Consider the following 15,353-nt stretch of genomic DNA (forward strand, 5'->3'; position numbering starts at 1 on the left):
ATAAGATAGTCTTTGCCCTAAAGAGTTTACAATCTAAATAAGGACAAGACATGACAAGCAGGGAAGTCCTCCTGTATAACAAAAGGTAGGGGAGGAGTAGGGAAACAAGGATGAAGGTACAAAGACATATACTACTTCCTTCTTCATCTTTCTCTCCAGACAAGATATGTGTAAGTGAGTGTAATGAATTAACTGTAACGAATCACTAACACATCATAAGCCTAGCAATTTCATTAGATAGTTTGCTATGAGTGTCATGGTCGAGGTGGATCTTGAGAAAGGACTTGGCAGAGGACAAGATAATAGGTGTAACTGAAAGTGCATAGAAATAAATGGGTTTATTTTAATTGACTTCAATGAACTTTGGATCAGCCCAAATGGCTGTGTGAATTGATCTGGACATTTATTCCACACATAAGAGACAACACTGAAGAACGTGTAAGTGTGCTCTGCTGTCCAACATTTTTTCCTGTCATTTCTATAGATATTTGTTGATACTCTATAGTAAAAAACTGGTACCCTAACTCCATATTTGATGCTACTGTTCCCTATGGATGTCCCATCTCATAACATACCGATTCTCCGACAATCATTTGAGAACCACTGGTGCTTTGCAGACCACTTCCAGGTGATCCATAAACAGCTTCTGTCACAATGGAGAAGTATTTGTAGGGGGAAGTCTAGGGTCAATCCTGACCAGCCAATCCATTTTTAAAGTTAAACTATCTAGGTAAACCTCTAGTCAGTGTGTATTATATGTCCCCCTCTTTACCTGATACACAGAGGATGTGATTCTGTTACAGTCCCAGCTACAAAGCCTGGGTCTTTAGCTCAAACTGTAGAGACTCACAGTTCTGGAGGTCCTTAGTGCAATCACCAGTGGCAGCCAAGACAGTGGACATCACAGCTGCACTAAGTCTTAAGTAATATTTCCCTAGGCTAGACAAGTCCTCAGTCTTTAAGCAGGATTTAGGCCTTTAGCTGCTACACAGCTACACAGGTTGCAGAGGAAGGGGAAGGAGTCAGTTTTTGTAGGGTTCAACCCTGTGAGGTAGGTGACATGGAATAATTGTGCGGATGCAAAGGTCTCCTGTATAGTAGCACAGTGCCACACCCAAATAAGTACAGTATAATCCCCATATCACCCCTGCACTCCCCCTATCTTACTCTTAGGCCAGATCCCCTCTTGTGTTCCTCTAGACTTTGCCAGCAGTAACCCTTTTGCTGGCACTTTTTGTTTCCAAATCTACTCCTTTAAATCCCTCCAATCCTTCCCATCGCTCTCTCCTAATCAAAAGCCTCCCTGCAATCTTCCCTACCACGTTCTCCCCTCCCTACCCACAATCTCACAATCTCATCATCTTTCCCCCCAAGCCTCTTAGTGTACACTGAAAAAAAAGATCCATGGCAGCTAGTCTCAGAGCCCTGGTCAACTGACTTGGACACATGGGGTTCATGCTAGGGGCTAAAAATAGCACTGTTGACGTTCCTGCTTAGGCTGGAGCACAGGCTCCAAGATCCTCTCCCCTCTCTGGGCTTTAGAGCCGGGGCTCCAGGCTGACTGGGAACATCTACACTACTATATTTAGCCCCATATTGTGAGCCCTGCAACCCAAATCAGTTGACCTGGGTTCTGAGACTTGCTGCCACAGGGTGTGTTTTTTAAATGTAGATGTCCCCTAATGCTCTTATCCTTTTTAGCCCCCTCCTGTTTCCTTTCTCTACATTTCTTCATTCTGTCTTCCCCCTAAAACATCTTGCCTCCATTCATCTCTCAAAACTGATCTTTCCTTTGTTCATATTAAGCTCTTACTCCCCCACTACCACCTCAAAATTGCCACAGTCTTTCCTCTTTTCCCAGATAACACCTTTCTATTTACCCCTCCAAGGGCAATTGATAATAATTGTGAAAACAGGTCTATAACTTTTGCCTGCTTAGGAATTTACAGTGGCAATTTACCATGGAATTTACCATGGCAAAATACGATGGAATTTACCATGGCAAGCAGATCAAGTTATTTTCAATCAAAATGTTATTAAACAGATGCTAGAGAACCAGACAGACTAAACTAGCCCAAACAAAGACCTAAAGCCACATTGATATAATTCAAGGACTATGCTGAAATCATGCTTGGTAAAAACAGAAGATGTGGAACTGGAAATTAATGAACCAAAATTTGTGCATCAGATATTAGGCCTAATTGGTGGACAAAATAATGAGATGGGCTATTCCACCCATCAATCCCTTTTTGGGTCCTTAAAGAAAGAAACATTGGGGGGAATGATGATCATACAGAAAGAACAGATGGAGAGAAAGAAGAGCAGTGAGAAAGAACAGATGGAGGCTACTGAAGCAAGCTTCACCACCCTAGTTGCCTCCCCCACCATCTCCTGTGACCCCAGACCTTTGCCCTAATCCTGAGGGATGCCCTGACCAGACCAGGCCACAAAGAGGGATCCAGATGACATCACCACCCCTACTTGCTCCAGCTCCATCCCAAACAGTAAATGGAATTGGACTTTAACAACAGCAGCAATAACAGCTGCAACCTCTCTCAGCTATCTTTTTCTCTTAACTTCCAAGAGACTGTCAAACAAGCTGCTTTTCCTTTGAAAACTCTCTCCAGCTAAAGGGAAACAATGTTGTTAAATTGAAAGCCTTACTTAATACTTTACATGTCTGATTCTTTAACTGTTCCCCCTCTTTTCTGTATCTTTAATAAAAGGTTAACAAGATTTTAACCATGTGCTTGCCATGGTACTAAGCAGGTTGAGGTCTCTGTATACCAAACCGTGAACTTTGAATAAGGCCATGTCTACACTGACAGCGTGGCAGTGACACGGTTGCAGCACATCTGGCGAAGACGCTCTGTGCTGGTGGGAGAGCGCTCTCTGCACGCAGCATAAGCTCTGTTGGCGGGAGAAGCTCTCCAGCCGATGAGCAGCGGCACGTGCCAGCCCGCCGGGCGCGCGCTGTGTGGCGATGGGGCTGGCGGCGGTTGGAGCGAAGCGGGGGCAGCTGGCGGAGTCTGTCCAGCGGCGCGCGGCTGGGGCCCCGCAGTCGGAGGACGGACGCGGCGGGCCGCGGGGGAGGAGGTAGCCGGGAGTTTCCATCCCTTCTTCTCGGGTCCCCCGAGCGGCGGCGGCGACCCCCTTCCCCACCCCGGCGGCGTCCGCTGCCCGCGCAGCAAGTGGGGCAGCCGCCGAGTTGGGAGAGCGGGGAGGAGACTGGATGACGGTTTGTGCCTCAGGGCGGGTTCGGCAGCCCCCGCGGCATGAAGGGACACACGGGGACTCTGCCGCGTGCAGCCCCCGCGGAGCCGAGCGGGAGCAGCAGGTAAACCCTCATCAACTCCCCCCTCCCATACACCCTCCCCCCCCCAGCCCGGCCCCTCTCCCGTCCGGACACCCCCCCCCCCCAGCCCCCGCGCAGCCTCCTGCCTCGCCCCATCTCATGCGGCCACCCTCCCCATCCCATGCAGCCTCCTACCGTGCCTCGCCCCATCCCATACAGCCCCCTGCCTCGACCTGCCCTGTACGCCCCCCCTCATCCCATGCCTCACCCCATGGAGCCTCCTGCTTCGCCCCATGTCTCTGCGGGGCCGCCCCCCTCCCATACACTGGGGCTAGTCCTTTCTATCCCACACAGCCCCCTGCCTCACTTTCATCCCGTGTGGCCACCGCCCTCATCTCATGCAGCCCCCTGCCTTACTCCCATCCCATATGGCCACCCTAGCCCACGCTGCCCTGTACCCCATTGCCTAGAGTACTGGGATGAGGGCAGTGGGAGGACAGTAATTCTTCCACCGATTGTTTGGGCAAAGAGAATGGCATTTGTTCTAGGTGGGAATTGGGGCGGGGGTGATGGGTGATTAATGGTATTTGTTGTGGATTTTATAAATACTACACACTTTGTGTTTTTTCCCCCAGAAGTGGAACTGATCAGTTCAGTTGAACTGGTTTCTCCAAGGGAGTGGGGTTTGAAGTGAGCATGTAGCTGTTACGTGAGATATGATGATGATTTTGCTGGAAGCTTTTTATTTACCCCGCCTATTCAGGTTGAGTGTAATGTAAATAGTTTTTCAGAGGGTAAGATTAAACAGAAATTTCCATGCTCATGTGACTGCTACACAAAAGAGCAAACCAGTGAAAAAACTCACCTTTAGGGCGATTCACAAGTGTTTGCTGGGGGGGAGATACAGCGTTTTCTTCTGAGACATAAATAGTTGCAACATTTGAGTGGCTGATACTGTGATTTTAAGTTCTTTTGAAGGAGGATATTGTAGTCAGCAGTTAATTTCATCTAGTTTAACTTGTTTCAGTATGTTAAATATTTAGACTTTTCTGTCATTTATACAATTTATTTATGCGGATGTATAATTTTAGCATCTTTAGCAAATACATTTTAATTTTGTATTGAAATTTGCATAACTTGTGTATCAACTTAGATTTCTGTAAAAATAAAAGGAAACAAAGACTCCTCTTAAAGAATTGGCCTTCATCTCTATGTATGTGTATGAGATATATTATTTGTTTCGCTATATGATACAATAGTTAATACACCACAATAGTGGTATATTTTTTTGGAAATGTGTATTTTGCTGTACACCTTTAAGAAACACTTTTATATTCAAAGTAAGATTTCGAAAAAACAATGTTTCTAGTAATATTTCAGATTAAAACTGAAGAAATTTAAAATCTCATTTATTTTTCACTGTGGTATTTTGTTTTCATTGCTTTCAGGTAGGCCAGTGAAAATAAACTAGTCAGTTTCATGTTTGCTTATGTAGGTTTGTTTATTTAGCTGTATTAAACACATAACTAATAAAAAGGGGCTCCTAACTAAGGCTTTAAGTGCCTGTGCCATGAATTACAAAACCAAAACTGAACCACCTGCCAGCAACCAAACTCGTCTACCACAAATCAGATTGTCCTCAAAATCCACCTCCATAGCAGCCCACATAAATAGATGTACCTCTCAATGACAGGTTTCAGAGTAACAGCCGTGTTAGTCTGTATTCGCAAAAAGAAAAGGAGTACTTGTGGCACCTTAGAGACTAACCAATTTATTTGAGCATGAGCTTTCGTGAGCTACAGCTCACTTCATCGGATACATACTGTGGAAATACCTCTCAATGTGTCCTGAAGATCAGTAGACTTGAACTGTTTCAGACAGGTGATGGCTGTTCCACACAGACAATGTCCCCTCACAGAGAATACTCTGCTGCTAGCCCTCTTTCTTCTAAATCGAGAGGGACCCATCTTGAGCTGCTCCACGGATTCCAAGTGTGGTTGTTTCATTTTCAAATTCTCGAGCTCCATTACAGTGCTGCAATGTGTGGTGCAAACACCAAAGGGATTTTTTTTAAAGGAATTAAAGTTCTGTTAACCTTAGATTTTTGAAAAAGGCTTTTGCGGGTTTTTTGAACAAAAAATGTAATTTTGAGCCAAATTTAGTGTGTCCCTCTAAAAAAGGACACTGTTGAAGTAAAAATCACACTTCTGTTGTTACAAGTAACACCAATGATTACTATAACAAGGAAATTAGCAAAAACAATACTTATCAATTTTTTTAGACAGGGAACCCTTTATACATTAATGAGCAGTTATTCATACCTATCAGAGTAAATGGCCCTATGTGTTTTGACAGCATTTTGTGTATATTCAATTTTCACTCTAGTCAATTTCCCTTATTTATGTGGATCTTTCACACAGCATCAAAAGAGAGAGAGGGAGAGAATTAAAAAATATATGGTTGGGGTAGGGTAAATATAGAACTAGGAACTGTTTCCAACTCTGTTTTTTTTTTAAAGTTGACTAGATTTCAAATTGACAAATTTCTAAGTTTTCATGCAACTGGTGGAACATAGTAAATAAATATGGCATTATGCATACAATGTTTTCATTGTAAAATATGTTGTCCTTTCACAGTTCTGACTACTTAAAGGGGGAAAAATTATTAGAGACTTGGTGGTGCTCTCAAAAACATGATAAATGAATCCTGGATTTCATGGAAGAAGTACTAGTGCATTAGAAGATGGAGCCATCCATACAGGTAATAAGACTGTCTTTAAGATAGTTTTACAGAAATGAATACATTGCAAAGCTTGTAAAATTAAATGTCTCTGAGGATATAACTAAGTAATAAAATATAAGAGGATGTAGTGATATGAGGAGTGGTGATTTAAGATTGTGGTTGCAGTTTTCAAATTTAGGTGCCTAAATGCTGATTTTAGTGCTCAGTTCAGCAAACGAAGATGATGTGAGTAACTTTATTGCTGTCTTTCAATTGATGTAAATGGAAATATTTTCTTAAGCAAAGTTACATGTGTGAATATATAAAGGACTGGACACTTAAATAAGCACTTGGGATCAATCCTGATTCTATTAAAGTCAATTGCAGAGCTCCCTGTGATTTCAGTGGGATTGGGATTTGATCCATGGATGATAAAGGAGCCTAAATATGGATCTTATGCCGAATTTTGGGCACCCAAATTTGAAAATTAGACCGTCTGTTGTAATGCTCAAAGCCAGAGGCAGTGTTATTGTGTATTTTTACCCTGTGTTAGATTTTGTTGTTATAAAACAGCTTTTTAAAAAATATAACTTGTTCTACAGAGCAGAAAATATATTTATACCCAGGGCTGCTAGTTGTAAGAATGCTTTGCAGTGACCAGTTGGATATCTTGCTGAATGCTGTTTCATAATACTTCTGAGTAGTATACCTTGCCACTTGTGTTTAATCAATCCCCATATCCTGTATATCCTACATAATCTGTTTTCCATATGAAACTTATTTACAAACAATTGTCCAGGAATATCATGAAAATAATCAATAATCAACTTTATAAGAATACAAGAATTAGCTCATCTGTTCTTATGTTTGACTACATACATACGTACAAAATAAACAATGTAGATACCACTCCTCAAATAATGCACTATTTTCACTGAGCTGCTGTATTAACTGTTATATCTGTAGATTATAATTTTTGATGTTGTTTGGAGCTGCAAACATTTACACAAAATATAAAATCACATTTACCTTTCATTCTCTTTTGGGAGCATAAGTTTTAACTTTTATGTTGTTATGTTCTTATGTTATGTAACTGTACCTTATCAAATTGTCATTCTTGCTAAATTTGAGAATAATATTCAAGTTTAATTGCTTTCTGCTAGTGTTTGGAGTATTAAGTTTGTAGGGTTAATTACAGTTTTTCACTTAAAGATAATAGAGCCACATTGATAGGTCTGATCAGTTGGAAATGCCAATTTTTGTGTGGATTTAAATCAATTACAAAATGTCAGTCTAAGAAAACAAAGAATTAGTTTTAGTTTCACAAACTACAATGTATGCAAATTATACAAAAATACTGTGATGAATTACTTATCTGTGAACTTATCATTGACTAAAAATTCTGGTGTTCTAAATGTATATTCTGCCTTTGATGCACAACATTTATAACAATGTTTCTAAAACTTTTAAAATATATTGACCTGCAATAGACTGTAGAAGAATAGTTTGTTTTGTGTATTTGCTTAGTGTGATATATGGCATTTGTGTTTTCTCATTGTTAAAGTAAAATAACTACTTTATTACCATGAAAAAGTATATACCATAAAATTACATTTCTTTTTTTTTTAAAAGAACATAAATTTCTCTTCTTCCTCAATATGATGAAAATGTAAAATCTGTGCAAAATTACTAGGCAATTACAAATATTTGGCGATAGCAACTTAGGAAGAGCCCAGTGTTCTGCATGTTTTCTAAGATGGGATGTTTTTTAAATAAATATCTGGTCTTTGTTCCAAATTGAAGTCACCCTGCCAATGAAGGATTTAAAATAAATTTTGCAAATCTCTGAAGAATGCTATATAAAAATGGATATTTTTTTTAAAAAAACAACCCTGGGATAAGCATACGTATTGTTACCCTGGATTGATTCCTAGACAAAAGATTTTCTGAGGCTTTGAAAAATCTATAGTCTGCCTTTTCTACATAAATCCACAATATATATGTATTTTAGTGGTTTAAAAAGGACCAGTTTCACAAAGCTAAAAAAATTAAGTCACATCAGCTGGGAGAGATAATTTAAACTGAAAAATGTAAATGATAATTTTGAACTGTATAAGAACATTTTACTAGTTGCCCCCCAAAAAGCCTCAACTGAGGTAGAAGGCAGTCCCAGTTTAAAAAAAGAAAAATCTAACCTGGCTTAAAGGGGAAGCATAGGTGCCGACTTTGTGGGTGCTCCGTGCTTGAGCACCCATGGGGAAAAAATGGTGGGTGCTGAGCACCCACCGGCAGACCCCTTCCCAGAACCTCCCCATCCCACCAGTGCCTCCTGCCTGCTCGTGGGCCCCGCAGATCAGCGCCTCCTCCTCCCTCTCAGCGCCTACTGCCTGCTATGGATCAGCTGTTTCGTGGCATCAGGAGGCGCTAGAGGGAGGAGCGAGGGTGCTGCATGCTTGGGGGAGGGGGCAGCACTGGGTGGGGTGGGAAGAGGTGGGGTGGGACCTTGGGGGAAGGGTAGAGTCAGGGTGGGGCCTGGGCGGAGCCAGGGGGAGAGAAAGAAACTACAAAACATAAATAAATAAAAGATAAATATATAACTAATGGAAAAAAGGGAAATTGATAGCAATGAATGTAAATTGGAAAGTAAGAATTCTTAAAAAAAGTCAGTGAGAAGGAAAGGGGCACAAGGAGACAACTACTGCCAACCGAGTTAAAGACTATAAGGAGTTTTCCAAGTACAGTAGATAGCACTTAATAGCCAGCTGGCTGAGGAGTGAGTAGGCCAGGGGAGCGGGAACAGGGAGAAGCCTGCCGGCCCAGCGCTGGGGAGGGGCCGGAGAGGAGGAGTCTGCTCTGCGGCCAAGTGAAGTCCCACCGCAGCCAGCAAGGGGAAGCCCGAGACCCTTGGCGCGCACCCCTGGCTAAGGCACCCTGGGCGTGGGCCCAGTTTGCCTGGCCCTAAAGCTGGCTCTACATTATTAATAATGTGATATAACCCCTACAAAATGAGAAATTAAGAACCTTTTTTAACATATAACCATGACCTCATTATCTGCTGCAAAAGAAAATAAGTCCATACATTATTGTACTCTCTTTTTGATCATGTCAATAAGATTAATCAACACGCTCTACACTGAAGATTAAGTGATAACTATGCTTTCAATCCAGACTGTAAAATAAATATATTTTCAGATTTTAACCAATATATAAATTGCTTAGATGTCTAACTCCTTAGATGTCTATTGAAAACCAGAAGCATATTGATGCTGTTCTTCAGAAGTATCAGTCCCTTGATCATATAAAGGATTAATGAAACAACCTCTAACAGGCTTCTACTTTATTCAATTCCTAGCTCCTTTTATATTGTTTTTTCCTCTCTCAGCTATGTTTCACACACACAAAAAAGTATATATCTTAAGGATAATGATAAATATGAATTAATGAAGTCTAATACTTTTGTTCTATCATATTTTTCAGAAGCAACAGATTACTGGATTTAACACTATATGAATGTGTTCCATGAAATAAAAGCATTTCTTTATTTTAGCAACATATCTCACATAAAATAATTTAAGAGAAATCAATATGTCTCACCTATATTACCATTTGTTAAATATATATCACTGATCCACAAGAAAAGATCAATTGTTACAAATGTAATGTTATAATTAAAATTAGGTGAGCTTGGATGGGAGTAAAGAGAAAATTTTTAGCAAGTCCTTCTTAGTAGGACAAGTAGAAGTTTCTCCCATATTTCTTATGTCTCCTACAAGAGGGTATCTACTTCTCTGGAAAACATTTAGGCCAAGAGACCTGAATTCAAGCTCATTCTTGATAAAGAGAGGATTTTAAAGTTTAAGAAAACTTCTAAACAAATAGGCAAAGGAATCTGGTAAAAGTATTTTATGGTCATGCTTTCATTGGTCCATTATTTTAAATATTGCCTTTCAAAAGATCAAATACAAATACATAACTAATGATATTTGGAATGAGTTAATCCAAATTTTGGAAATTATCCTGTGTTCAAGAGTGATCCCTTTTTCTTATCCCAAATTATCATCAGACCAAAAGGACTTCAGTTTCAGTATTTAATTAGTTCACATTTTAGTTTAAGCCATTTTGGTCCCAGTTGGTAATGTCCTGCTCATTGAGTGTATTTCCCCCATCCAACTGGAAATACAGAACAGTTAGTTTTATAGCATCATCTACCAAAAAGCAAGAGGCAAATAGTGAAATCCAAAGGGAGTATATAAACTGATTCCACCTTCCACTGCTCCAGTATTCTTTGCTTTCTCTTTTTGGAAGAATAGAGCACAGCTCTGAGTCTTCTTACTCCAGGCTTTTCTTTACTCTTGCTCTTTTCTCAAATGATACAACATGACTCCAAAAATGGGCGAGAAGAGGAAGGATGAAAATAGAAAGGAACAGGTCAAGAAAAAATAGCCAGACATGCTTCTCTGAAGATTCTATGAGTTGTGCAACTTGCCAGTGATACGAAAAACAAACCTAAGAAACCCCAGTGGATCCATCACCAATTGTGCAGACTCCACTTACTCTGTTGTTCCAGACCCTTTATTATCCTTTCCCACAGGGATTTCATCCCTCTGGCTAATATCTTCTTCCAGGAACAGATTGTGTCTAGTGCTACCGAGGGAGTTCCCTCCCTTGCTGTCCTCTGCCCCTGCTGCCTCTATCCCACAGCTTTTAAAGTTGTCTTCTTCAGAGGCTGCTCCTGCTGCTTCTTCCCTCCTCCTCCAGTCTATTTCAAACAGTATGTGAGTTGCTATAGAATTCAGAGGCTATGCAAACGTCCCCTGCCAATAACTTTTCTTGCTAATTTTGTGTTGAATTTGGCTTCATTTTTCTTTGCAGTCCACCAGAGGATGCTCATGTGTACTTTCAGCATAGTGTTGGCTGCAGCATTTTTTTTTTTCAGTTTCAGACAATTTGTTCCCTAGTGATTTCCTCTACTTTGTTTTCCCATCAAATGGGTTTTTCTTGATCTTCCATCCTTTTCTGAGAGCTTCATCTGCTTCCTCCTCTAAGTCCTTAAAATAATCTCATTTCCTAGGGGCATAGACAACTTTATTTGGAGGGTAAGGGCTTGCATTAAAAAATAAAATAGCTATTGAATATCATGTTCACACTATCTATTTTTTGTAGCGGGGCAGTCCCCTGATTATTCAGTTTATTCTTTTCAGCACAGAAAGGGTATAGTCCTCTGATTGTCTCAGCTGCTTGAAGTCCCTCTCTTTCTCCTGGGGTTCAACCAGCTCTTTTGTAGCCTGGGCCAGGTTGAAGGTCTCTCCTGCAGCAGGCTCTTTCTCCTTTCTTCCCTGGCTGGGAAATGGCTCAGCAAGTAGGGTCTTGTCTTTTGAGGGGGGATTCTCAGTTCCTGTGTGAGTCTCATCTGTGTGTGCTTCTGGTTGGCTTTTTCCCTTTGTCTCTCACAGAGGATCTCAAGATGTTTATCCTCTTACTCTGTCTCTCTCTAGGAAGACCTGGGATAGGTCCAGCTAGCTTTCACTCATCTGCAGCTGACTTCTAGAGCCTCGTGATAGGCTCTATTCTTCTTTCCTTTCCCTCGCTCCCTCCTCATTTCTTCCATTTGTTCTTTTCATAAAGGTAAGGGGTAGGGCAGATATCATGGAGCCTGTGGCTCTTTGGCTGCTTTCTACAGCCTCTGACCTCAGCCTATCATGCCTGGGGAGGCAGCTGTCAAAGGGCCTCCAGCTGCTATCTTACTTGGAGTATTTTTCTTGTCAGACCCTGGTGAGCAAGGAACCCAGGAGATTATATAACAGGGGTGGCCAAACTTACTGACCCTCTGAGCCGCATCTAAGAATCTTCAGAAGTTCAAGAGACAGGGCACATCTGCCAGGTCTTGGGGCTTCAGCCCTTTGGGAGGTGCCTTAAGGGGCTTGATGCTTCAGCCCCACTCCTGCTGAAGCCCTGAGCCTAAGCAGGCGTGCCCTGTGAGGCTGAAGCCCCGAGATCACCCTCCCCACTGGGCAGAAGGTCCTACTTCACCACCCACTGCAAGGCAGAGGTCTCAAGCTCCCCGCTCCCCTCCCAGTATGGTAGCTGCGGAAAGGGTGTGGGGGGGTTGTTCCGTAAGCCACACTTTAACTGTAAAAGAGTCACATGCGTCTCGCGAACCACAGTTTGACCATCCCTGTTATATAAGCAGAACATACAAACAATTGTTTTCCAGTGCAATCAATGGATCAGATGTAAGCTGTTTCCTTTCTTCATTCTGCCACATAATAGTTCTACAAAGGTTGTGACTATAAAAAACTAAGAGGTTAACTAAATATTTGTTTGCCAAAGAGTACTGTGTTTGTTCTTAATTCTGCAGCCATACACCACTCTTCCTAAGTGAGGTGAGACTGAGTGAATTACAGAAACAAAGTGTATATTTTCAGAGCGCTAAAATGAAATCGCTTAAAACACGGCTGCTTAAAAAGGAGGAAACTACAATTCCAACAGCAAGTGGAACAGCTTCTGCTGGTTGTACAACTGAGCTGTCTTGGCCATCACATGCAACAGGAATCTAATGTCAGTTGGCTGATGTCATTAGCATTTCTGAGATACCTCATCAGCCACAACTTAAATCTTTTGCTATGTGTAACCTTGACAAAGGAGCCATTCTTTCTGCTCACCCAGGTTTGATGATTTTCAGTGGCTCCATTATTCTGAAGCTAGTGACAGTGTACTTTGTTTCTACTGTTATACAGCTTTTAGGCACAAGCTTCTTTTGACTAAGTACACAGATGAAGCTCTCATAGAGTCTGGATTCTTTATTTAGAAAAAGACTTCAGACAAATTTGAGAGGCACCAAGCTTCCTTGTGTCACCACAAAGCTGCTGCTATTTTTCAAAAGTCCACGAAGAATGCTGGTGACATGCTAAATTTTCAAAAAGAAAAGGAGTACTTGTGGCACCTTAGAGACTAACACGGCTGCTACGCTAAATTTTCAGTATTCTTAGAGGAAAGAGGAAAACAGGAAGATATTAATGAAAATAATGTGAAGTAGGGCTGTCAAGCTATTAAAAAATTAATTGTGATTAATAGCGCAATTAAAAAAATTAATTGTTAAACAATAATAGACCACCATTTATTTAAATATTTTTGGATGTTTTCTACATTTTAAAATATATTGATTTCAATTACAACACAGAATACAAAGTGTTCAGTGCTCACTTTATATTTATTTTTGATTACAAATATTTGCACTGTACAAAACAAAAGAAATAGTATTTTTCAATTCACTTCATACAAGTACTGTAGTGCCAATCACTCACACAAACAAGTCTGTTTATATTTGCAGGAGATAAAGCTAACCTCGTCTTCTTTACAATGTCACCTGAAAGTGAGAACAGGCGTTTGCATGGCACTTGTAGCTGGAGTCGTAAGATATTTACATGCCAGATGCGCTGAAGATTTGTATGTCCCTTGATGCTTCAGCCACCATTCCAGAGGACATGCGTCCATGCTGATGACAGGTTCTGCTGGATAATGATCCAAAGCAGTGTGGACTGACACATGTTCATTTTCATCATTTGAGTCAGATGCCACCAGCGGAAGGTTGATTTTCTTTTTTGGTGGTTTGGGTTCTGTAGTTTCCGCATCAGAATGTTGCTCTTTTAAGACTTCTGAAAGCTTGCTCCATACCTCATCCCTCTCAGATTTTGGAAGGCACTTCAGATTCTTAAACCTTGGGTCGAGTGCTATAGCTATCTTTAGAAATTTCACATCGGGATCTTCTTTGCATTTTGTTAAATTTGCAGTGAAAGTGTTCTTAAAACAAACAACATGTGTTGGGTCATCATCCAAGACAACTATAACATAAAATATATGGCAGAATGCAGGTAAAACAGAGCAGGGGACATACAGTACTCCCCCAAAGAGTTCAGTCACAAATTTAAGTACCGTATTATTTTTTTAACGAGCATTATCAGCATAAAAGCATGTCCTCTGGAATGATGGTCAAAGCATGAAGGGGTATATGACTGTTTAGCATATCTGGCAAGTAAATACCTTGCAGTGCTGGCTACAAAAATGCCATGTGAATGCCTGTTCTCACTTTCAGGTGACATTGTAAATAAGAAGTGGGCAGCATTATCTCCTGCAAATGTAAACAAACTTGTTTGTCTGAGCTATTGGCTGAACAAGAAGTTGGACTGAATGGACTTGTAGGCTCTAAAGTTTTACATTGTTTTTTTTTAATGCAGTTTTTTTTGTACACAATTCTATATTTGTCTCTCACAGAGGATCTCAAGATGCTTATCCTCTTACTCTGTCTCACTTGACAGCACTAGTTATTTTGACAAATAAAATATGCAGAATTTTGCAGAATTTTAAAATGTGCACAGAATTTTGAAATTTTTGGTGCAGAATTTTTAATTTTTTGGTGCAGAATTTCCCAGGAGTGTCACATGAATTTCAGAAGTATATTTCAAGGTTTGCCACAAAGGCAAAACAACTACGAAGGCAACAGTCGCTGGCTACATCGAACACTTGTATTGTATTAATCTACCACTATTAGGCCATATGTCCTTGAATTTGTCTCCAGCATCCATTTCAGCAGTTTTTCAGTTTTCATAGCCTCTTTTGGGTCAGTCCAGTCGGTATCCCAATGGTCCTCTTAACAGGGCTCAGGTGTTGCCCACATTCTCCACCACGTTTTGGGGGGGTTGGTGTCCGAGCCTGGCAGTATCATGTAGTATCAGTACTCTGGGCTGTGTCGTGCAGTGGCGAGAGTTCGTGGTTGTGTCACCGTGTGGTGAGAGTCTGTGACTGGGGATAGGGATACCTGGGCCCTCCCATACGCCACCAGATTCCTACAATGGCCAAAGTCTATATAATTGCCCTTGCAGGCGGGTAGTGTGCCCTAGCAGCTGGAGTCCATATAAGTCACTCCCAGCATCAGGGCAGTGCAGCCAAATGGCCAGAGTCCATAGATGTCGCCCCTGCATCAGGGCAGTGTGGCCCAATGGCCAAAGTCCATAGAAGTTGCCTCAATGTCAGGGCAGTGCAGCCCAATGACCAAAGTCCATGGAAGTCACCCCAGCGTCAGGACAGTGTGGCCCAGTGGCTGGAGTCCATAGAATCAACCCTCACAGGAGGGTTAGAGTGGCCTAGTGGCCAGAGTCCATATGATTCACATTCTGGACCACCCCCCCTTCCCCCGTGCTCTCCACTGGGTCACCCAGGGCCCTGGTAGTGGCAAGTTCCCCTTGCCGCCAGCTCGGCGGGGATCCGCCTGAAACACGCCAAGCCTCAGCGCAGCTCTAATGCCATTTTCTTCTAAAGTTCCCCTGGGTCACTTCCTACT

The 15,353-nt window shown here is 41.6% G+C and overlaps 1 protein-coding gene across 1 annotated transcript in view; it reads left to right on the top strand.

The window, feature by feature from the left end:
- Window positions 1–3,022: 3,022 nt before the first annotated feature.
- The window catches only part of SGCG (sarcoglycan gamma), a 125,557-nt gene continuing 113,226 nt past the window's right edge, over window positions 3,023–15,353 (top strand). Inside the window, exons 1-2 of the mRNA XM_037891116.2 lie at window positions 3,023–3,337; window positions 5,932–6,055. Of these exons, the coding sequence (XP_037747044.1) occupies window positions 6,038–6,055 (18 nt within the window). The 5' untranslated portion in view covers window positions 3,023–3,337; window positions 5,932–6,037. The remainder of the gene's footprint in view (window positions 3,338–5,931; window positions 6,056–15,353) is intronic.

The sequence above is a fragment of the Chelonia mydas genome, chromosome 1 (assembly GCF_015237465.2).
Source record: "Chelonia mydas isolate rCheMyd1 chromosome 1, rCheMyd1.pri.v2, whole genome shotgun sequence".
Classification (NCBI taxonomy): Eukaryota; Metazoa; Chordata; order Testudines; family Cheloniidae; genus Chelonia; species Chelonia mydas.